The 25,017-nt window shown below is 36.7% G+C and overlaps 1 protein-coding gene across 1 annotated transcript in view; it reads left to right on the top strand.

Annotated features, from left to right (window-relative positions):
* Positions 1-24,253, top strand: part of SLC17A6 (solute carrier family 17 member 6) — a gene marked incomplete at both ends in the record, with an annotated part of 29,858 nt that extends 5,605 nt beyond the window's left edge. The window contains 9 exons of the mRNA XM_079786994.1: positions 8,423-8,537; positions 9,964-10,051; positions 10,627-10,713; positions 14,183-14,325; positions 18,780-18,929; positions 21,967-22,099; positions 22,492-22,602; positions 23,087-23,214; positions 23,918-24,253. Of these exons, the coding sequence (XP_079643120.1) occupies positions 8,423-8,537; positions 9,964-10,051; positions 10,627-10,713; positions 14,183-14,325; positions 18,780-18,929; positions 21,967-22,099; positions 22,492-22,602; positions 23,087-23,214; positions 23,918-24,253 (1,291 nt within the window). The remainder of the gene's footprint in view (positions 1-8,422; positions 8,538-9,963; positions 10,052-10,626; positions 10,714-14,182; positions 14,326-18,779; positions 18,930-21,966; positions 22,100-22,491; positions 22,603-23,086; positions 23,215-23,917) is intronic.
* Between the last annotated feature and the right edge of the window lie 764 nt (positions 24,254-25,017).

Below are 25,017 nucleotides of genomic sequence, written 5' to 3'. Positions count from 1 at the left end.
AAATAAAACTAAGTGCTCTTTAAATCTGAATTGTTGAACTGATAAAGAATACTCGCCCTTCCAGGTAATGCTGCACAGAGACCCCGCATAGAGACTTTGGGTCTTTCATCAGACCCTGTACCTATGACTTCTCCCATCCTGCCCCCCGAAAGGTGGCAAGTAATCTAGAATTGGCACCTCTCTAGTCTGAGCTCCTCTGTTTGTGTAAACTGGTCCCTCTTCATCTCAGTGCAATATCCCAGGCCACTTCCAGTACCTTTTTTTACCTACAGTACCATTCCCAGAGGTGTCTTCCTTCCCAAGATTTCCCAGTTGTTTCCAAGGCCTAGGATCCTTCCTAGGATCCTTCTTGGAAATTTATTTTAGGTTTAATGATTCTAGAGTGAATATTTTGGGGCAATCCTTCAAAATGTTAAGAGGAGAATGCAATAGATTAAGAATAGTGCCCTTTGAATATTGTTTTTACTCTGGCATTATGGATGGCTAGCACTTAGACCCAACAAGAGACAAACTTTCTTTTTTTTTTAAAAAAGGAATCAGTTTAAAATGAAAGGCATTAACTGTGTAGAGGACTCAATTTTATAAATGGGATAAATAAAAAAAATTATATTAGAAAAAGCTGAAACATTACTGGTAATGAACTTGTTACATTTTTGGCTTTCATGTCCCTAATATGTTGTGTTTTGAATCTTTCTTTTTTTCCTATAAAATATTTTCTAAAACAAACTAAACTTCCCCAGAAAGATACTCCAAATACATACATGAGATATTTTCACTTCAGGGGATAAATATACAAAAAATTCACCAAAACCCAACAATGATTCAGGGAACTCAATGTAATGTGAAATGAAAATATAACGGCTGTGCCTGTAAGTGTTTTCAGAGTCAAAGCCTCCAGCTTGCCAAATGTTACAATGTTAACATTTTCTTGCCAAGAAAACAGCACCAGGGATGTCCCAGCTTTCCTGGTTGTAAAACTGGGAGGTCAATAAATAGGTTTTTCTGTTAGTTTTTGTCATTGTTGTTGCTTTTTTTTTTTTTAAGCAAGCTCATTGCTATCATTTGTGTCATGTTTAGCAAAGAATTGACTAATACTGACTCATGTTCTAATTTATTTGGTACATTTTCCACAAAGGAAATTTTCTGAATTTAAAAATTTTTATTTGGATTTGTATACACCTTACCTTTAAATAGGTATTCAAGGGAGAGGAACTTAATATTTTCACATGCAGTGTTTTGTGTTCTACAAGACTGAGAAAACTAAGTTAAAGTTCATTGTAAAATATTAAGAATCGATGGAAAATCATTGACTAGCTAGGATTTTGAGATCTTTGCTACATTTAAAAAATATAACAAAACATTACAAATATAGTTGAAGCCTCCTGTGAATGCAGGTTTTAAAAATATCTAACATTTCATTTTCTAATTATAAAATCATTACATACTAAACAAAAATATATAAAAAAGAAATTATAATAAAATTATAAATAATTTCATCACCCAGAGTCACCTATTATTAACATTTTGGTCACTGTCTAATTAGTCTTATACCTGCTACATGGAATTTAATCTTAGAAGAGTTTTGTTTTGTTTTGTTTTGACACAAAATCTGAGAGATTTTTAGAATTGGGTAGAAAAGTGTATGTTTTCTATTATAATCACTTTCAAACACAGTAAAAACAACACAGCAAGACCAGTTTTCCACCTACAAGTATTGATGCCCATTCAAATAAGATTCTCCCTATAGATCATTTAATAATAGAATAAAATTCCCCTTGGGTGGGATACTGGGGACAGATTCCTTTCCCTCCAGGAATAAAAGAAGCGTGCTTTGGAAAATGTTTGCCATCACTGTGATGGGTGGAACTAGAACAGAGGAACTGAGGTGTGTGGAGACAGCACCTCAAGAGAGAAGGGCTCCTGGTTACACTTCCAGGCAGTTCTCAATGAAAAACAAACAGCAATGGTTTGGTACCTCTGTTTTAAGGAGAAGCAAAAGGAGCCCCTCATGGACAGAATACAGGTTCTTGGTTCTTTTTTCTGGTCAAATTCTAAGAATTCTTGCTTTCCAGCTCATGGAGAGGAGGAAATGAGGGAGTCCCGGGAAGAGAAAACTCAATTCCCAAGAGAAAACTCAAAAATGCATCACTTTTTCCCTTTGTCTTTCCTTAAAGGGCATTGTGCATCCTGGTCAGGAGAATTTACTCACCTCCATGGAGGGCCTTAGGGTGGGGAATCAAAGAAAGACTCCTCACAAGAGCTGTACTATTTTCCCATGAGAACATATTTAACATAGTGATTGAAAGGTGTTGGGGACAATTAGCTTTGCCTTTAAACAATGCAGCATGGAGCGTCCAGTGATCCAGATATTTACAAATGGGAAATGGCTAAGGACTACTTGTACCTTGCATTGAGAGAGTGAGGAGGAACCTTACTGGGAAAATATTTAATGTGAGAAACAACAGGATTTTGCAGTGGGCATAATCAAAGAGGTCAGAATTACCAAAGGAAGTTTGGACAACATGACATTTCTAATGGATGATATTATACACACAGATTATTCTTGCCTCTTTATTCAAGGTGGCAACATTACTGAAACCCTACTTAAAAATTGCCCCTAATCTGCTCCTGTCCTCCTGACTTCCCAACCCTGCTTTAGTGTTTTTTACATAGCACTCACTGCCATTTGCTATTCCAATATTTTACTTACTATTCTCTTTAATATCCGCCTTTCTCCAATAAAATGTAAGTAAGCTTCATGACAAAGCAAATGATTTTGTCCATGTTGCTTTTACTGCTCTATACCTAACACCTCAGAGAGTGCCTGGCCCATGATAGATCCTTGTTGATAAATAAAATGAACATCACAACAAAATGTTTGTGGCTTAAAAAGAAAAGGATCATGGCATAGTGGTTAGGATATAGGTTCTAAAGCTAACTGTATGAGTTCAGATTCCTAAATATGCTATTTAATAACTGAATGGCATTACACATTGTTTAACCTCTTTGAGCCTCAGTTTCTGTTTCTATAAAAGGGAACTAACCAAAATATCTACCTGATATGGCTATCCTGACAGCTAAATAAGAGAACATGTGTGAAATTCTTACAAGGGTCTGGCACTCAATAATTGTTTGCTGTTGTCATTCACTATTAATAAAATCTTAAATCCAGAAAACACATTAAAAGAAAAAAGCTCTTATGAACATTCAGCATTACTTGTGTTTAAATTTGCCTTAAGTATTAGTAATGCAAAGGATTATTTTTATTGTGATAAAAATGCCTCTTTTCAGGTCAGATTTCTGCCTTTAAAGTTGTTTTCCTTTACAGACTATTAATATTATTGTTCACTGGAAATGTCATGTCTCATAAATAGCTGTCCTAAAAAATATCTCCAGCCCAGGGTATTGAGAGTGTTAGTACTTCAGTGCGTGCAATGTCTGAATTCTAGCCAGGCATTATAAATGCACTAAGAAATCCACAAGCTGGAAGTTAACCTCTTTGTTGAAAGCTACTATTTTTTTTCTCTTGCCCCATTCTTTATTTAAAGAAGATTCAGTTCCTAGTGCAACATTTTGTCTTTCAGGGTATCTCTTGGGTTTCTAACTTGAATTTCGCTAAAGAAAAATAATTCTTTATTTGAAGAGACTGAGGGTTGCATATGTCTGTCCCATAGAGTGCACTCCCTGTACCAGAAAGAACCCATAATGAGAGCTGGACAGGACTCATCAAATCCAATCCTCTCATTTTACACACCAGGAAAGGAAATAGAGAATCAGGGAGTAGGTGATGGGCCCAAGGTCACAGAGAGATTGAGACTAAAACTCAGATGTCCCCTAGTACATGACCACAGCCACATCTACTTTGAAATTGAACATCTCTGCCTGATAGTATGGACTTCATCTCAAAGTTCACTTTCAGCAGCAGGCTGAGCCATCTGTTCTCTGGATCAGTGCCTACAATCTATCATGCCCCAAATCCTGGACAAAAATCCATGAATTAGAGAGAGAAGCTTTTAGTGGGCCCACGAGATCCTTAGATTTTTTGTGGCAGGAGAAACATACTAGTATAGTATTTGTGTGTGTGTGTGTGTGTGTGTGTGTGTGTGTGTGTGTGTGTGTGTACTGGCTCCCGAACTATTTAGCCACAACATGAGTGATTCTGTTCTTCCCTCTACAAAAGGCAATATCCAAACTTGATAATGACTTAAACAAAGAGTGTGATTATCTGGAGAGGAAAACATGGTATTTAGAACTTTTCCTCCCTACTCAGCCCCTGTGGCAATTTGGGCTCCTAGAAGATTGTAGAGGTTCCAGCATGACTGGGAGAGTGGAGTAGTTTAGACCTTTTGTCAAAGAAGAAGGGTTCTTCCTTGGGATTTCAAATGGCCCAATTTAATTCATACTCTAATATAAAAGAGAGAAGAACTTATACTTAAACATGCACAGATTCAAGTGGATGGATTTTAAAACTTTATTAGTGTGCATTTGCATTTATAAAAAGGAAATTTGATATGTTTTAAGTAAATATTCTCGCTAACATAATTATGAAAAATTCCCCAGTGATAGTGATTTTCAGAATGAGAGAAACAAAGATACTTTAAACACAACACTTTCATATTTTAAGCCCAAAAAGAAACGATTTTGCTGGAGCTATTCTTTTTCCTTCATAGAAATAAAACAATAAAAGTGTGTTTTATTTATTGGAAATCTTACGTCTTATTGCCAAACACACATGCACATACAAATACACCCTATCTGCTTATCTATCTATCTATCTATCTATCTATCTATCTATCTATCTATCATCTATCTATCTCTATCTATCACCTATATATCTATCATCTATCATCTTTTTTCCTCTGTACTTTTACTTATTTTCTGCAACATTGAAGTAAATTGCAAGCTAGGGTTCCTTAACCTTTCCAGGGAGAAACATTTGCAAATTCCTTTTGTGTGAGAAAATAATTCAGACCAAAATCATAAAGCCTGCTGCAAGGGACCACTATTCTGCTATGATGGAAAACAGTCTGTAGTCATTCAGTCTCTTAGGGTCAGAGGTGACTATTTCTATCTCACTCATCTAGCTGCCTTCCCATTGTGGGCCCTATAGGTTAGGTATCTAGGGCAATGCAGAAGAGGCCTTCCTTTTTCCGACAAAAGAAATACCCTTTCCACAAGATGAATAGATGCATGGAGAGGGAGGGGGGTCCCTAAGGGCTTGCAGGTGGTTTGCTGACATGAGCTTCTCTCAGCTTCTCTGGCCTTTCATTTTCCCCTCCTCTCACCCCTTACCAGCTCTAGCTTCCCCTGTGGCCACATCTTACAATGGCAGCCCCTGGAGGGGAGGGAGGGGAGAGTCAGGTGGGCAGCTGGTGGAATGATTTCCCCTCCACCATATGCCACTGTGGGGGCTGTCCAATTTCTCTGTCATGAGTGATGAAGTCATTTTTACAACTTAATGATGTACCAAGGGAGCCCGAGGGCTGGTGCGCTCGTGTAGTCCTTATTTAATATGGGAGTGGGGGCATCAGATGTGACAAAGGGAGGTGCCTGAGCACGGATTTGATTAGACTAAATAGATTAAACAGCCTGAATCACTCTATTCCTGCACACGCTCTAGGAGAGGATTAGTGCCACACCTGGGGTGCGGAACACTAGTTCCCTGTTAGTAACAAGCCGCTGCCCAAATGGAGATTGATGGATTGATCCCAGGAAAATGGATATAATCCATAGAAGTGACAAGTCACCAGTGCTTCTGTCACCTCTTCCGGGCAAATCCTTGTGGGGTGGGCTTGATATGTGAGGGGGTTTGTGGCTATGGCTCATCGAAAAAGGATATGACTGCGAATCCCACAGCTAACTCACTTTGGAACACACTGAAGGATTATCATCAGGCAGGACATGGTGCAGGCTTTCAACAGCAGCTTCTTCTTTTCCCAACATTTCTGTATCAGCGATACTCCATGAGTCTCAATTTTGGTAATCTCTTTAGTAATACAGAGCCTCCTATACTGCACACACATACAAACACACACACAGGCATACACACACACAGGCATACACACACATTGCTTTCCTCTCCTTTGTCTTTGGATGTGAAATGATATTTTCTTTGGGGGGGGGGCGGGTGCAGGGAGACATCTACATTTTTAATGAGCACTCAGCGAATTCTAATGCAGCTGGCTTATAGATGACAGTTTGAAAGAATTCTTTGAAAGGGCTGAATCAAGTGGATGCATAACTCATATCAACACTTTCAAGAATCTTGTAGCATTATGTGGCTTTGGTTCTCTTTATCCTTAAAGCCCTGAGCAGTCAGTTTCACTATTATCAATGATAATAAACAAAGTGGGATGGATCTTCAGAAAGACAGCACACATTTGCCAGCACCCAGACAGCTTACTCGTGCAACCAGAACTCCTGTGCTGTTTGTCCTTTCCAACTTCATTCTTTCTGCTGCACAGGTACCACATCCAAACTCCTAGAAAAGTGGGAAGATATGTTTGCCTCACTGGCCTTTGGGAACATGCACCGTTTAACACCAAGTCCAGCAAACGTGCCCCATAGACTCCCCCTTACTCCCTCAGCCCTAAAGGATCCAAGGTGTTCTGGGGATGGCACGCAAGAACATTTAGATTGTAGACTTAAGAGAGGTGAAAATCCTTTTAATTCAAAAGAAATAAGTAAGGATTAAAATACTTTTAAAAGCAATTCTTATAATAATATTAGATCCTTATTTTACAGGACAGGTTCTGGGATTTTTGCATTTATTTTCTGAAAAAATAAATCCATATTTGGCAGAAGTTTAACATCACTGGGTGTGTGGCATTTTCATGGGAAGAGTTATTTCTAGGAACAGAAAGTTTCTATTTGGTGTCAAACAGTTAGGAAATAAATTATGTTTTGACACAAAAACAAAGATACCTATTCAGTGGACAGAACAGAGGGAAATGGAACAGGACTTTCACCTCCTGAGTCACCCTTTACCTCGCTGGAGAGAAACCTCTGAGGACAGGGGCTATTAGGCTGCATCAAGTACACAAAAGTATTTGGCTCGGTCTAGGTCTGTGATTCATGGAAAAGGAGCTTATCTTCTTCAACCCTTCGTAAAGTCATTATTCAAATCTCAGTAGCAGATGAATAACGATCAAGGCTCCTTACAGAAGCTCAAGCTTTCCGCAGTTACATTTCAATGTGCCTCTGGAAGAATCTGAGGTTCTCTGAGGCAACAAATTTTGACTGAGTACTAGTAAAAGGCTCAATGTGTGACTTAAGAAAACTTACATAGAACACATAGCTAAGCTCATTAGAGATAATATGTCACAAACCTTCCATGCAAGAGGATATTTCTAAAATCACTCAGTTGGGGCATGTTTTTCTTGCTTTAGTATGAACATTAAAAGTGTTTTAAGTGATGAAATGGACTTTTCATTTTATTTTATTTTATTTTATTTGTAGATGATTAAAAGGCTGAGTGTCATATTTTCATCAATTTTTTCTTGAATTGTAATGTATATGTATGCATCTAGAGATGCTACTCAAACATCATCTCCCCACCTACCCATATGCAAAAAAACAAACAAACAAAACAGAGAAAACTGAGACATAAATATTAATTAATAGTTATTTCGATTATAAAAATATGTGCTGCCCTAGCCGGTTTGGCTCAGTGGATAGAGCATCGGCCTGAGGACTGAAGAGTCCTGGGTTCAATTCTGGTCAAGGGCACATGCCCGGGTTGCAGGATCAATCCCCAGTAGGGGGCGTGCAGGAGGGAGCGGTCGATGATTCTCATCATTGATGTTTCTATCTCTCTCTCCCTCTCCCTTCTGCTCTGAAATCAATAAAAATATTTTAAAAAGCAAAAAACAAAAACAAAAACGTGCTGTGGGATCTGATCATGTGATCTCTTGGGGCATTTACAATATGATATCATTCATAAAATTTTATGAATCTACTGATTTAAGGATGTTAAAAATACTTGTATAATGTAAGGCACAGCTCCATTTAGGCATTTATTATTTTTTCAATAGCTCTTCAGTGAGTATCTGCTATATGCCTGGCACATAGTATTGAGGATATAACAGTGTATCTGAAAACACACTCTACCCCTTAAGCAGCTTCCATTGTAGCTGGAGATACAGACCAAAAACATATGCACTGATTCATTAAATATTTGCAATTTGTACGTACATCTGCAAAGACAATAAATACAAGTAAGTATAACTAGTTTTATTAGATCTTTCTTTTATTTCTTGTATTTCTAGCATTTCGAGTTAGTCTACAAATCTGTTTGCAATGGCTTGAGCCAACCAAGTCCAGAATGTATTTTATTCTTTAAGAAAAAACATTCTACTTTAAAATTGTTTGTGATTAACGTAACCAGAGAAAATTAGATCTATTAACTTCTTTTGTTTTTCAGGGTTTTTGGAGCTGCCATACTTCTCACCTCTACTCTGAATATGCTAATCCCATCAGCAGCCAGAGTGCATTATGGATGTGTCATCTTTGTTAGGATATTGCAGGGACTTGTTGAGGTATGGAACTGCAGCATGACAGCATGCTAAGGTTGCCATGTTATTAAGAACCAGCAATCTTTGTCTTGATCTACAAATAAATATGTCTTAGTTGGTTGTGTCTACATCATGTAAAAAAATTGAAAAGTTAAGCAATCAGATATTTTGTCTTTAAATGACGATAAATTACAACTGTGACTGCTTACTTCCCCTTCTCTAGAATTGAGTGGTATTAAAGAAATGTTTAGTGACTATTTCACTTTTAAAAAAACAGGCATTTTTTAATTGTGCTGGAATGAAAATTCTTGAGTGTATTCTTTGCTGACCATAACACTGAATTTTGGGAGTTTTATACCAAGTCTCTCTATTGGTTTTGAATCATTATTTGAGTTTTCACTAATGCATTTTATTGAATATATTCCTTGGGCACGTAACTCTAGTGACTGACTTGCTCTATCAGCTTACGGCCTTTGGAAGAATTGCATTTAAAAATGTGAGGTTGGCCTACCTGTTGCCCCTTCTCTCTCTATGGAGTATGGTGGGGATAGATAAGTCAGGTAAGTATGAAGGCACTGAAAACAATCTCCTCTCTCCAAAAACAAGGAAAGATTAATAGGATCAAAATAATAGAAAAAGGAGAATTATAGTCGTTCCAGGACCCTCGTTTGGATACCAAATTTCATGAATGAGCAAGTCCTTTAAAATGGTGTAGTCTTTGGGTATAACATTTGCACGGACCTCCTTTGTAGTTTATACCATCTCTAAATTAAATATAGTATCTAATACAATGTAAATACTATGTAAATAGTTGTGATACTCTATTGTTTAGGGAATAATAACAAGAAAAACAAGTGTATACGTTTTTGGTACAGACACAACCATGGTAGGCCCAACTACATAGTACATGTCAGCAACAAATGTAGCATTTTTCCCCTAAAAATTTCAAGCTGAGATTTGTTGCATCTGCAGATGTAGAATCTGTGCCTGCAGAGGGCTGACTATGCTTTAAGGGTCTTAAGTTCTAGACACTACTTTCAGGAAGTGTGAACTTCAAGGATCTAAGCTTTAACTTCCTTTGTATGGATTCCTTATATTAAGAATCACTGAGTGTAATGCCTCACAGAAAGGTCTTCCAAATTTCTCAAACTGTTCAGAATTATATATGAACTGAATAGTGTAAGATCTCTTCATTTTGCCTTGATCAGAAGAAAATTGAGGTAGAAATCAGACTTGAAGGGTGGGGAGAATTTGAACAGGTGGCTAAAAAGAGGCCATGCCTTACCTGGTCTGGGCTGAAAGTTTTAAAATGGAATTTCAGGGAATCAGCAAAGTCTCATGAATAGCAACTTCCCCTTGTGCCCATTCTAAGGAAACTGCATCTGGGAATGTGCCTATTTTCCAATGACCCTGGATCCTAAATGGTGATATATACCTTCTTCCATCACAGGGTGTCACCTACCCAGCATGTCATGGAATATGGAGCAAATGGGCCCCTCCTCTAGAGAGAAGTAGATTGGCAACCACCTCCTTTTGTGGTAAATACTATGCGCCAATGTAGTTATGGTGGGTGAAAGTTTAGGAACTGTTTGAATAAGATTTTTAAATTAGTAAAGGGCACCTGAAAAACCAATGGGGGAGTGCCTGTGTGTGTACATGAGGAAAGGTTTGGGACCACCATTTCAATTTCTTTAATTCTTATTGGTCTCCTGTATTTCTTCCTGTGCTTTGTTGTGTATGTGTGTTTTGTTTTGTTTTTGGCGGGGGGGGGGGGGGGGGGGTTGTTGTTGTTGTTCATCCACATCATCTAGGTTTTCAAGTTTGTTTATGAATTAATTTTATTATAGTCTTAAATTTAATTTTTATTGTAGTCTTATTATTTTTAAATCTTTGTTGTGTCTTGGGCAAGTTATATCTACTTGTGTAGTCTTGTATTCTTAGCTAAATATGTAGGCATATATGTGTGCTTGGAAGTGTATGATTGTGAGTGTGCATGTACTCAAGTGTACAAGTGGATATTTGTGTGTGAGTGAATCAAAGAACATGAAATAAAGTCAAGAATTTTTATTGATTTCATTTACCTTTTTTTTTTCTATTTTCCCTTCTACTTTAGGTTCCTATGCTGGAGCTGTGATTGCAATGCCTTTAGCTGGCATTCTTGTACAGTATACTGGCTGGTCTTCAGTATTCTACGTCTATGGTATGTTACATTTCTATACACTAGAGTTCAAGGAAATCTGCATAAGCTAGAACAATGAGATAGGTCACTAAATGTAACTTCTGTGTTTACTTACTTATTTTTCCCCTATTAAGAGTTCTTTCCTTATATTCTGAGAAGATCAAGGAAAATGTTCTACCTCTATGATTTTTCCTACATTGTTATTTATTGTTTTAAAAAGCAAACACATTGCTGATGGAAACCATGTGATGTATGATGTATAGTGCCCTTGATTATGAATAATAAAATTAAGTTAGCTCTTGAGTCAAAGCTGAATAAGAGGAAAGAGCTAGGAAGCCCCCCCTTCTCTTTCTTACTACTGTTTCCTTGATCATTTCTCTGATCGTGCCTCCTCAAGACTGAATAGGGTTAGAGAGCTGGACGGCGATAGTAATGCTAATGAAACAATTCAATTTCGTGAAGAAATATTAGCAGTCCCTTGCAGCTGTAGTACATTTGAGTCCTCATTTCTTTTGCATTAAAGGAGATTAGGCCCCCAAATGGAAATAAGAAGTACAACAAGAAACCCTAAATTCAAACTCCCTTTCTGTTTACTTTGTAAGGAGAAGCTGAAAACTTATCAATGAACGTCCCCCTAAGGTCTCTCTCTGAGAGACATTTTTATAATAATGAGGAAAGGAAACACATAAGAAAGCTGGATTCCAACTGATATTGTCACTGATTAGTACCATCTCTGAGCATGAGCATGAGAACCTGGAAGATTAATGGAGCCATGTGGTTGAGCAGAAGAGTTATCTGGCTGTTTCCAAATTTGTTGCAATTCATTTCCATTTTGAAATGTTCTCATCAGAGCAAACCCTTATGTTTGTAGAGTGTTATTAAATATACTTTACAGGAGGGGCTCTTAGTCTGGCTCAAAAGCCCTGGATGGCTTTTGCATTTATGAATGCCCTAAATCAGTGGTCGGCAAACTCATTAGTCAACAGAGCCAAATATCAACAGTACAACAATTGAAATTTCTTTGGAGAGCCAAATTTTTTAAACTTCTTCTAATGCCACTTCTTCAAAATAGACTCGCCCAGGCCGTGGTATTTTGTGGAAGAGCCACACTCAAGGGGCCAAAGAGCCGCATGTGGCTCGCGAGCCGCAGTTTGCCGACCACGGCCCTAAATTATAAGCCATGCATGCATTTGTACATTGTTTTTCCTGGAGAGATCATTTTATCAGATTTTAATCTATATCTTTCATTAGATTTTCAAGAGTTCATAATTCAAATAAATTTCAAGCATTTATTTCTAGGGTATAGAGTACAAGTTGGAAGGTTCCATCCATTAAATCCTCTGACGTGTACCTAGTCCATTACTTGATTGAAAACATGGTGTGGCTTTAAAGTAAGGAGACTCATTTCCACAAAGCATGTTTGAAAATCAGCCACATTATTTCAAGTTATAACTTATTTTATGTTTATCCTTGAATGGTTCAAAGTTTAAATATTAGGTAATCTGAAAATATCCTATCATAATACCTGCTCAGTTGCTGTGTATAACAAAAAAAAATGTGGGTCTTTGAGTCACACATTTAATATTGATATTTTAAAACTCAGTAAGATAAGATTTGTGTAATGACTAAGGTTTAAAAAGATAATGCATACAGAGTGGGGCAAAAGTAGATTTACAGTTGTTCTTATGGAAAATAATACACTCATTAATAAATAATAATACCAGGATAAACTATGTTTCAGGTAATTACAACTGTAAACCTTCTTTTGCTCCATCCTGTAAAAAGCAATTAGCTGCATATCTGGCACTTCAGATGCATTCAGAGAGGAGTAATGGCAATTATTTCTAAATCACAAGAGCTCCCATTTATTGAATTCTTATTTTCAGCCCTCCACTGTGCTAGTGGCTTTGTGCATTATCTGCCTTAACTTTTCTTTGCCACAATCTCATAAAAAATGAATTATTATCTCATTTTACAGTGGAGGTTTAGAGAAATTCAGTTCCTGATCAGATTATGTAGCTAATGAGTGACACAGTGAGGATTTGAATCTGGGAGAGCCATATTCCATAACCAGTACACTATATGATTTTCACTCTCATGTTTTAGTAATTGAAAGAAGCTTGGCACAGCAGAAACTATGGTATTAAGGGACACTGAGAGACTGAGCAAGAAAAAAAGAAAAGGTATATGGGGATCAGGGATTGTTGCTCAAGGGAGAAAGAACAGCCTGAGGCAAGAATGAAATGGCCAGCTGCTGGGAAACAAGAATAAATCACTTGAAATACTTTGTATTATTAATGTGTCCGGATTTATATCACAAAATAAGGGCATGTTTAATGGTGAGAGAGATGAATAAAGAAGGGGATGAAAAGAACTTGCAAACAGTTTATTGTACTGAAATTTATAACTTTCATCTGCCCCCAGAAAATGATCAGTAGGCAATAGCATGTCCTGAAAATAATATGGTATTCAGTCACATAAAGTGGGAAATGTTCCTATAATAATTACAGAAGCCCATTTTTAAATGTACAATAGCCACTCAAGGCTGAAATAATTTTCTATATTTTATTTAATAGTCTGTTTTCTAGATCTGGAAATGCTATCAGAAGAGGTAAAGGAGCATTTCTTTTCTCTGGAAATGCAGACCGCTCTTGTATATTCAAGACAGGCCAATAACAAAAGGATTAACCTCATAGAATTCTTTGAGGACAGGGATTTTGTCTTGTTCCTCATATTTCTGTCCCTTAACAGAGTATCTGGAAAAGTAACTTCTCAATAAATACTTGTTGGATGGGTGAATGTGTTCCAGACCACACCCTTCAATAATTATTGGTTGTGAGTTTCTTGTGTATCAGCATTATTTAAAGAGACAAAGAGGTAAATCCAGGACCACCCTTCAGGAAGATTGAAGTCTGGTGGCAAAAGACAAGAAGAGATGACTAAAGTCAGTTGTAGAAACATAAACTTGAATTCACATTCTATCCTACCTAATAAAAGGGTAATATGCAAATAACCATCACTCCGATACGCCCATGATTGGGCCGGCGGGAGGCTGGGGGGCGGGACTCGGGTGGCAGATTGGGCCGGCAAGAGTCGCCGTGGGAGCGGCGGCGGCGTCTGGTCCCGCCCCTCAGCGATCTCGGTCAGAGAGGCATAGGCACCCGGGTCCCTCCTATCACTGAGGGACCTGGGTGGTGGCGGCGCCCAAATCGCGGATGGCGGCGTGGGGCCCAGCAGCTCCCGCCCCACACTGCCACTGCTGCTAGGGTCCAAGCCCCCACCCTGAAAGAAGGCGGAAGGAAAACTGGTGCCAGTAGCCAGGTGAAGGAAGGTCTATTGCACGATTCTTCGTGCAAAGGGCCTCTAGTAGAATATGATTGCCATGAGATTTTTTTTTTTTTTTTGTAGTGTTATTTCAGCAAATGACTGTTAAATGGAAGTATTTATAATGGTTTTCTTTGACTTGCTCCTTTTGAACTCTTGCTTGCAGGAAGTTTTGGGATGGTCTGGTACATGTTTTGGCTTTTGGTGTCTTATGAGAGTCCTGCAAAGCATCCTACTATTACAGATGAAGAACGTAGGTACATAGAAGAAAGCATTGGAGAGAGTGCAAATCTTTTAGGTGCAATGGAAGTAAGAATTTTATTATGGTGTATATTTCTATTCCTATTCTCCATCTCATCTCCCTTCAACCAACCAAATTATTTTATGAGTCCCTATTCAACAAAACTAATTTGGTATCAATCATGAATATTTTCTTTACTTCATCCATATTCCCTGAAATACTTGGGAATTATTGCTATAATATTTTTCTTTATCTTTAAGTATTTTCAAATTTGCCCTGTGTTATAGCTATGACTATAAACCTAAGTGAGTTTTTAAAAGCAGCTCAATATGGTCCATAATTTAAACAAATTCAACCAATAGTTAATTTTAGATTGTAGGGAATACCAAATCACCTAATACAGTCATGGAAAAGGAGATTTTTGTTCATTAAATAGTCTAAATGTAGGTTTCATACATATGTATTTATATTACATGTGGTTTAGTAAATCATAAAGCATTAGAATGCTGATAACAGATAGCTGATGTGAAAATATTCTTAACATAATCCTTTTATTGATATAATCCATTTTCAGGATCATTGTTATGGAGATCATTATATAGATAATGTTGTAAAGCCCTTTTTCTGATTATGATTTGGCTTCTTGGACAGGATCTGCCTATAGAGAGTGAAATGAAGTTATATGTCAATAATGCAACTATTTTAGTACATGTGACATTAATAATTCATAAATAGTAAGTAGTAGATAGCCATATGATACTATGATCTAGTAAACTAAAAGTCATGTATTTAGACAGGTTTAGTAATTCAGCATTTAATCAGTAACTCAACTTCCTTATGCTGAGTGGGAAGGTAACATTCTCTGGCTGAGGAATCAATGCCCCTTATACATTATGTTTCTCCTCCCCACATTCGAATTGTATATTATTCCAGCTCTGCTTCTCTACTTCATTTGTTAGAGAAGGCCTGTCTTTGACATCTCATTCTAGGTAAAAGGTTGGTCGCCCATTGTTACTAAGGACATGCATCTTGACCTTTAATGAATAAGAAAAATTCCATGTTGGATATTATCCAGAAGTTAAACTTCAATACTTAAAAATAATCCTTACAGTATAGCTGTTCCATGAGCTGAGTAGACTGACATTTAAAACTTTCCCCTTCCTGTTTCCTTCTGTAAATGGATTGATAATTTCTTTCTAGAGGTGGCTACTCAAAAGATAGGAGGTTATGTGTGTGTGTGGGGGGGGTGTTGGCAGTGTGCTCTGGTGCCCACCAGCCACAGTTGCTGTGAGCAAAAGCTAAAAGTAGGTTGATTCGAGGTGAGTTCAGAATTTAGCTTCAATTTCTGCCCAAAACAACCTGATCAGCCTGTGTCTTCATTAGTTAAATGTGCTTCTTTTATTTACCAGTTCTTGAGATACTGTGTGTCTAGATCAGGCATAAATTTTCTGAAATAACCCCCAAAAGAACAGCCAGATTCATAAAAGAGCATAATCTCAAAATTCCCATCTTCTATAACTTACTGCTTTTCTAAACATAATTTTTTATGACTTATTGATATTTTATACTTTAGCTTCAAGGTAAATTATTCAAAATGAGATTAGGTGGTGGTAGAACATATATTTTATTTTGAACTTTTTTATTGTGAATGAATTTAATATGCAAGAACAGCCATATACCCACTGCATACTTGCAACAGTTGTTAACATCTTGTCTTACTTATTTCAGTTTTTTCGCTGAATAATTTCAAAGTAAATGAGCTATCATAAACCTTTATTCATGAATATCTCACATGTATCTCTAGAAAATAAGAATATTCTCCTTCAGAATCTAAGTACTAGTATCATACTTAACACAATTAAAAATAATTTCCTAACATTATTTAATACCTAGATATTTAAATTCCTAATATCCAGTGCAAATTCTAATACCTAGTCTATATTCATACGTCTTTTATAGCTATTTGTTTTGAGTATGGATCCAATTAAAGATCACACACATTGCAGCTGACTATAATGTTTCTTAAATCTCTCTTAAAAATAATTAAATATAACATATATACAGAAAAAAATGAACAAAATCATAAGCAAATAGCTTGCTAAATTTTAATAAACTAAATACACCTGTGTAGCTGTAGAATGTTATCAGAATACCATAAACTCTCCTACAGTCCCCAACAATGTTTCAAGGTATGAAATTAGATACTTTTCTCTTATGTTTGATGAAGTGTTTTGCAACCTGAAGAATAAAGTCCTTCAGGGTCCTGATGTAAATAAAAGAAATATCAGTCGAGCAAGAAAAAGTTATTTACTTCTAATAATATTCTAAAATTATTTCTTATACAAATATCTATAATGCAGACATTCCTTATTCGGCCATTTTTATTATCAGCGAATAAGTATACTCATCTGGCACCATTTTTCCAGAACATATTGAAGGAGAAAAAAAAAAACACAAAAAAAACCCCCTGCACTTTTTGAACCCATCTATAATGCTGACACTTAACATTTTTATCCAAAGCCATAGAACTCATTATATATTATTAGGATGGGCTTTTGTGTTGTTTTGATTCTGTTTTTATGTTATATATTATATTTGTGATCACCACAGTATAGCATTCTACTATATTGCTTTTAAAGTGACCTTTAAAAGGATTCATTAGAATCACAATCAATAATAGCAATAATGGGATTCTACATCCAGAAATAATTACTAAATCTGTGTAAAAGCATGTTTGCCTCCTCTTTCTTAAATTTTAAATTTTTATTAAATGTATTGGGATGCCATAAAATTATACAGGTTTCAAGTGTACAATTCTATATTGCATTGCTTACCACCCAAAGTCAAATCTCCTTTGGTCATCATACACTCCATTCCCTCTACCCCTCCTCACCCTTCTTTCCTCATTGACATAGACAATAGTAACCACCATACTATTGTCTGTGTCTACGAGTTTTTGTTTGTCTCGTTTGTTGCTTTCAGTTTTATATCCCACTGTTGAGTGCCTCCTCTTTTACTCATTTGGTCAGGTCAAGGATCCCAAGCTAGAATTAAACACAATTATTTTGGTCTATTGATTCTTCACCAAACAGTATTTTGGTGTTCAAAGTAAAGTAATTGAAAAGTGTTTGGAAATATGAGAGACTATGGTGTAAAAATTAGTTTTGGGGGAGGATACTTGTACATTTGGGCAAACACAGAATCATTAAGTATAATGGATGCAATTTTTAATGGGTATTATAAGCAAAGCCAATCATATTTAGGTTGTTAATTTTGAATGTCTTCAATATCATAAATAACTACAGTCATGTGTCAGTTAATGACTGGATACATTTTGAGAAAAATGATATTAGGTGATTTAGTTTTTGTGCAAACATCATAGAGTGCACTTACACAAACTTAGATGGCATAGCCTACTACTGTAATTGTATGTGCTATATTTTTCTTATTAATCCTTACCCAAAGAGATTTTTATTGACTTTTGAGGGAGGGAGGGAGGGAGGGAGGGAGAGAGAGAGAGAAAAAGAGAGAGAGAGAGAGAGAGAACGTGAAAGAGAAAAATCACATGTGCACATGTGCCCTGACAGAAGATCAAACATGCAATCTGGGTATGTGCCCTGATTGAAAATTGAACCTGTAACCTTTTGGTGTATAGGATGATGCTCCAACCAACTGAGCCACTCATCCAGGGATATGCTATACTTTTATATGACTATCAGTGCAGTAGGTTTGTTTATACCAGCATCTCTGTAAGCATGCGAGTAATGTGTTGGGCTCCAGTGTCACTAGGCAATAGGAATTTTTTTTTAGCACTATTATAATCTTATAAGACCACATAGTATATGTGGTAAACCACTGACCAAAATGTTGTTATGCAATGCATGACTGTAGTTATGATGTGCACATGGTATGCTGGGTTAAAGCCAAATGTTTTAACCAAATGTACATCATGTGACTTTTATAGAGCCTTGCACTCCAGTGTCACAGAATTGATACTGATATCCATTGACTAGCAAGAGTGTTTATAGATAAGTAGTGGTATCATCATCTTTAGGTAGGGTCTAGATTATTGCACTCTTAATTTTTCTCATTTTAATTTTTCCAAGTATATTGAATTTTCAATATTCTAGACAAAGTATTTTGGATACCAACAAGGTCACTGGTTTGAATAACAAGGTCACAGTGAGTTTTAGCTAAGGCATGATCTTATCACTGCAAAAAAGAAAGAAATCTTAAAAACTGAGAGCTGTGCTTTTGGAATTAGTTTTATATAAATATGGAATCTTGTATATCCCCAACACTGAAACAATTTAATCAAAATACGAGGCTAATATATTTTTTCTCTTCTAATGATTATTCATATAACTAAGGTTAACTGGACTGTTGCAATTAATACTATTTCTTGTCTACCTCCCACTCATGTCCCAATATACATATCATGAAAATGCAAAGCCCCTATCATTCCTGTGTAAGTTAGAATATATTTTAAATGGTCAGAATGGCTCTCTCTTTGGGATTTCAGAAATTCAAGACTCCATGGAGGAAATTTTTTACATCTATGCCAGTCTATGCAATAATTGTCGCAAATTTCTGTCGAAGCTGGACTTTCTATTTATTGCTTATTAGTCAGCCAGCATATTTTGAGGAAGTCTTTGGATTTGAAATCAGCAAGGTATGTAAAAATTATCTCTTTGTAACTAGTGCATAATTTTTGTATTTATGTGAATATTAAGTTTCTTTACCAAGATTTTATCTTCTAAATTTCATGAGTTATTTATATATTCAGTTAATAAGTAACTTCTGGGGAACAAAGACTAAGCAAGATGTTTATCTACTGCCTTCAAATATCTGCTAGAATCTGCTCTTTTTTGCAGGGAACACAGACAAAAGGGACCTACTCTCTGCCCACTTGGAGCTTACATCTCAGTTGGGGTGGGCAGCAGTGTTGCCTTCTCTCTGCAATTAAACATAACTTCTTCTTTTTAATTCTCACCAGAGGACATGCTTAGAGAGAGGCATGGAGGGAGGGAAGGGGAAGAGAGAGAGAGAGAGAGAGAGAGAGAGAGAGAGAGAGAGAGAGATGAGAACCAAACATCCATCTATTGATCTATTGCCTCCTGCACAGACCCCAGGGTGGGAGGGTTGGGGGGAGTTGAGCCTGAAACCCAGGCATGTGCCCTGACTGGGAATCAAACCACAACCTTAAGTGCACAGGATGACTCCCAACCAACTGGGCCACACTGGCCAGCCAGGGCAAACATAACTTATTTTAAATATCATATCAGAGACTATGTAACAGTGAATGAAAAAGTACTTCATTAAGGTGGAATTGCTATTACCAATCTAACTCTTCTTCAATGCTCTCAGAAATTTGTCTGGTTAAAATTTTTGAGGATAACAAAAAAAATCTGAAAACATGCTTATATGATGTTTCTCCAATTTATTCATTTGACAAGCATTTGTTGAACATGATATGGGAAATTTTGTGTTAGATTCAGAAATAATATGTTTTCTGTCCTCAAGAATTCATAGCTTAGTGGTATAGACCAAAAAAAAAAAAAAGAGGAAGTTACCAATTACAGCACAGTATGCTAAATGCTATTGTATTCAGGCATATATTCATAGCTATGATAATAATTTTGAGGCTTTCTATAAGGATAAAATGAACATAATACTATTACATTATCTCATATAATAAAAGGCTAATATGCAAATTGCCCCCCCCCCCCACCACGAGTTCAAACTGGAATTCAACCAGGAGTTCAATCAGGGGGTGGGGTCAGTCCACCAACTGCCCGCAACCCCTCCCCTGGCCTGCCCCATCCCCGATGCCCCCCGCTACCCCGATTGGGGGTGGGGCCAGCTGGCCAACTGCCCATGGCCCCTCCCCCCATCTGGCCCAGCCTGATCAGTCGCAATCAGGGTGGGCTGGCCGGATGCCACCTGTGCACGAATTCGTGCACTGGGCCTCTAGTATTTATATAAGGGTTTGAAATTTCCAAGGTCCTTTCATATTCATGAGCAACCTTGTGTGATTAAATAGGGTGTAACTATCACCATTTCTCTTGAACTGATGTAGAACCAGAAGCTAGGGATGATATTTAAATTGCCTGAAGCCAAGCTGGTAATAAATGACAGAATCAACTTTAAGTCCAGATCCTTTGACTGTTTCAATTCCCTCTACTGTGCCATTCAAATTCAGGTAAACCACATATTAACTTAAGCATTTAGCAAGTATTTGTTGAATGCCATCTCTGTGCCAAGCCCTTTGCTGAGCCCTGAATACACTTGTCTGTGCTGGCAATGGACTTGCCATTTCTCTTCATGTCATTACATAAGTCCAGCTGGGCTCACTATTCATATTATGCCTCTACTTGAAAGATTATCTGAGGCCTGGAACTGAAGGAAACCTGAGTTAGGAGTAGCTATTATAAGAGCCCTTTTGTAATCCCTGTTTCTAAGGAAACTGTTTCCTCCATTATTGAGAAGAATAATGCTGCTTTAGACAAGGCCCTTCTCCCTGTAGCTGATCAAACGCTGCAGAGTAGCCTTTGGGAGCTCTGAGAGGTGTTATACTTCTCAACAAAGGCTGCTGGAGGTGTGAGTCCATTTTCATAATCTAGGCCAACTGTGACACTGAGAGGCTATTAATAAAGTCAGGTTTCCTGGGGGAGAGTGAAGGAACCAGCTGATGTTAATGAAACTGCATGGTCATTCTGGCCCTGGAGCTCCAATTAATTGAAAATGCGTGAGTGAAAACAATGGTATTTTACAACAACTAAATATAATAACCAGATGGGTTGATTTGATTCACTTATTATATTTTAAAATTATGGATAAATTCTACACACACAGATTGGCTTGATGATTTTGATTATACTGGTAACAAAAACAAAACAAAAAAGACTCTTGACTTCCCTGAAAAACATGTAAAGCAGGTGATGGAGGAAATAGATCATGGGCTTTGGATCTAGGCTGACATGATTCAGGAACTAAACTCTACATTGAACTATAATAATGATAATATAAAACATTTCTATCCAAAGTGAAAGAGAGATTAAATAGCTTGGACATTTAACCTATTTTAGAGTCATTCACCATCTTAATTAATCATCCTAACAACCCAAGTCTTTGGTCATGGCGCCACATTATACACCTTGGAAAATAAAACACAATCTTTGTCTCAAACCTTCAGTAGTCTAATTTGAAAGACATAGTTACATCAAATAATAAACTTATCCAGCATTTGTCAGGAATTGTGCTTCAAAGTATACATAGTAAAAAACCTCCTTATATGTTTATATTTAAAATGTATTAAGTCCACATGTGGTAATACATAATTAAAATGCATTTTATTTATACTTCCTGCTTTCATAATTTCTAGAGAATAGTGCCTTACACATAATGTGAATCACTCTGTGATAACATTCAAGGTAGCTTATTCATAAACTCAAAATTTACTGACTCATAGCACAGAAGAAAAGTATTCTCCTCCGGAACACAAAAAGGGATCCAAATAAAATTACTTAGCTTTTCCCATTTATTCTCAAGTTATTACTTATTCTAGGAATGAGTAAGTGGTCATTTGGAGACAGAATTCTTCCTGCCTTTGCCCATGAAGAGTTTTATGATGAGGTTCAAGAAAATCAAGACCATTAAATTGCCCACATTACTTATGATCATGTATATTTCTCCCCTCTTGTCACCAGGTTGGCATGCTGTCTGCTGTGCCACACTTAGTAATGACAATTATTGTGCCTATTGGAGGGCAGATTGCAGACTTTCTAAGAAGCAGGCAAATTCTTTCAACTACTACAGTAAGAAAGATCATGAATTGCGGTGGTAAGCACCTATGTGATGTTTAAAACATATTCTTAGTTCATGAAGTTCTAATCTGCCTAAGTAACTTTTTCTAATCATATCAAATATGCCGTTACATTTGTGTCTTCATTGTTCATTTATAAATATTTTCTTATCTTAACTTTAGATTTTCGTAACTCCTACTTTTAAACAACTGTATAACTAACTTGACCCTTGCCACCATTGAAACTTAAGGTTGCTTTTGATGTTTTTATTCAGCACAAGGAAGGTTTCAGGAGTCTTTGTGTATAAATTATTAGTGTTATTATTATTTTTAAACTAGACTGCCAGAAGTGGTTTGCAGGGGCATTTTTAGCTCATTGGAAAAAATGTACACAAATTTCTGAAGTGTTTTCATGTGTTTGTTTCTGAAGGTTTTGGCATGGAAGCAACCCTGCTCCTGGTCGTTGGCTATTCTCACACTAGAGGGGTAGCTATCTCATTCCTGGTACTTGCAGTGGGATTCAGTGGATTTGCTATATCTGGTAACATACATTTTTAAAATTTGTACTTGTGACATCTCATTTAGGCTGGTGATAATAAGATGATCTATCCATCTATCTCCATATATTCTACTTTCCTATTTAAATATTTTGACTTGAGAATGTTTACTCAACATATTTTCACTAAAAATTAAATTAGAAATAAAACATTTAGAAATCATTACTTAAACTTGTTACTACTCACTTTCCCCCTTCTTACTCTTTTTATTTAATTCATTTATGTTTTGGTTATAAGAATATATCTCCTTCTGTGGAGTAAGCATCACATATTAAGCATAATATAAGAAAGCATACCTCGTTTTATTCTCATTATATCCCTGAGCTAGATTAGCAAAAAGTAGTTATTAAGCACTTGCTGTGTACCTCGTATCTTTTAAGGAGGGTGGTGAATATGGTAGAGAATATTTTATAGGCACTTCTAAGAGGCTTGGAATTCTCTGAGTTAAAGATTCTACATGTATTTCAGGTTTCAATGTTAACCACCTGGATATTGCTCCAAGATATGCCAGCATCTTAATGGGCATTTCGAATGGTGTTGGCACATTGTCAGGAATGGTTTGCCCTATCATTGTGGGTGCAATGACAAAGAATAAGGTAAGATGGAACAAAAGAGATGATTAGTTGTAGAATATTCTCTCTCATGGTTGGGGAAAGGGTTAATATATTCTCTTTGGCATTTCTTTTCTGGTCCACTCCCCACACTTCTGAGTAGGGGAGATGATTGAGGCTCAGAAGAAAATATCTAAGAACTCTGAGCGAGCCCTCTTTCCCAACCAATAAGCAACATGCATCTCAACACCTTGTAATATTTCTGAGGCCTCTGATGTAGTTAACAAATAAAACCTTCTGCTCCCAGCTTATTAAAATAGGCAAGCAGAAATCTTCTGAGCTTTATTTACAAACTTCAATTCAGACCCCTCTGCAGTTATCAGTGGAAGAATATAATTATCAGCTACTTGTCCTTATGTGTAGAGCTTCAAAATTAGGGTTTACTAGAGGAAAATAAATAAAAGGAGTGAGAAAAGGATATTAAGCAAATCAATGATAAATATTGTTAAAATTAGCTGACCACAGATATATTTGAAATTATTTTATAACATTAGATTTAAATTATTTTTAAAGTACTGAAAGTTACAGTGTTATAGAAAGTTTCTGTCACAGGATTTGCTTCATATAATCAAGAAGAGGGATTTCCCCTACAGTTAGCATTTTATGGAAAGTGCGATAGTGGAACATTTAGAGAAGATGTCTCACACATGGGGAGTTTGTTCTCACACGGTCACTTTTGTCCCTGCAGTCACGTGAGGAGTGGCAATATGTCTTCCTGATTGCTGCCCTCGTCCACTATGGTGGAGTTATATTTTATGGAATATTTGCCTCAGGAGAGAAGCAGCCCTGGGCAGACCCTGAGGAAACCAGTGAAGAAAAATGTGGGTTTATCCATGAAGATGAACTCGATGAAGAAACAGGGGACATTACTCAAAATTATATCAATTATGGTACCACCAAGTCTTATGGTGCCACAACACAGGCCAATGGAGGTTGGCCCAATGGCTGGGAAAAGAAAGAGGAATTTGTACAAGAAGAAGGACAAGACACATACACCTATAAGGACCGAGATGAGTATTCATAACAAAACTAATTGCTGGATTTATTTTTAGTGTCTGTGATTAACTTAATTGTGATTGCACAAACATTTTTAAAATATGTGGTGTGAACATGTAAACATATCAACCAGGCAAGTCTTGCTGTAAAAATGAAATGAAAACAAACTCATGAAGTTACCATCAAGTGCAATCTGTAGAAGTTGTGAAATTCCATCTTTTCCATTCAGGTCATCTATTCTTGCATTTGTGCTTTCAAGGTTGACTGATCAAAAACTATAGAAACAAGTAGTTACTCATTGGATTTATATGAGCTAAAACTCATCACCATTTAATAAAGCACAGCTAAAACAGTTGGCACATTTCATCCTACAAAAGTTAGGAAGCCAAAGCTACTTGATCATGTCAAATGCTCTTATATATTTGTTACACTGTATTGCAAGATCTCACGCAGAAGTCGTGTTAAAAAAACCACAAAAAACACCAAAAGTGTAATGCTGTCATGTTGGCTGCAGCAGATGTTGACAACGTTTATTGGGTGTAAATCATGAAGTTTGAATATCTCTCAATTAGAGAAGAACATTGTGGGCTAGCAACTAGCAAGGCATACTAAATAATTATTGTTATTACATAATGTGGGCTATTTTGTTGGTTATCAAAAGGAATGTCTTGCAGTGGTTTATATGAAATGCTGGGCACAAACACATACCTGTGAAAGAGAACTTGTAAAGTGTGGGGTATGCTTCATGTTCTTCCATTCATTTACCTGACAGTATAAAACACTTCACATTTT

The sequence above is a fragment of the Cnephaeus nilssonii genome (assembly GCF_951640355.1).
Source record: "Cnephaeus nilssonii genome assembly, chromosome: 13".
Lineage (NCBI taxonomy): Eukaryota > Metazoa > Chordata > Mammalia > Chiroptera > Vespertilionidae > Cnephaeus > Cnephaeus nilssonii.
The sequence above is the reverse complement of the archived record's forward strand: the minus strand, read 5'-3'. Positions and strand labels throughout refer to the sequence as shown.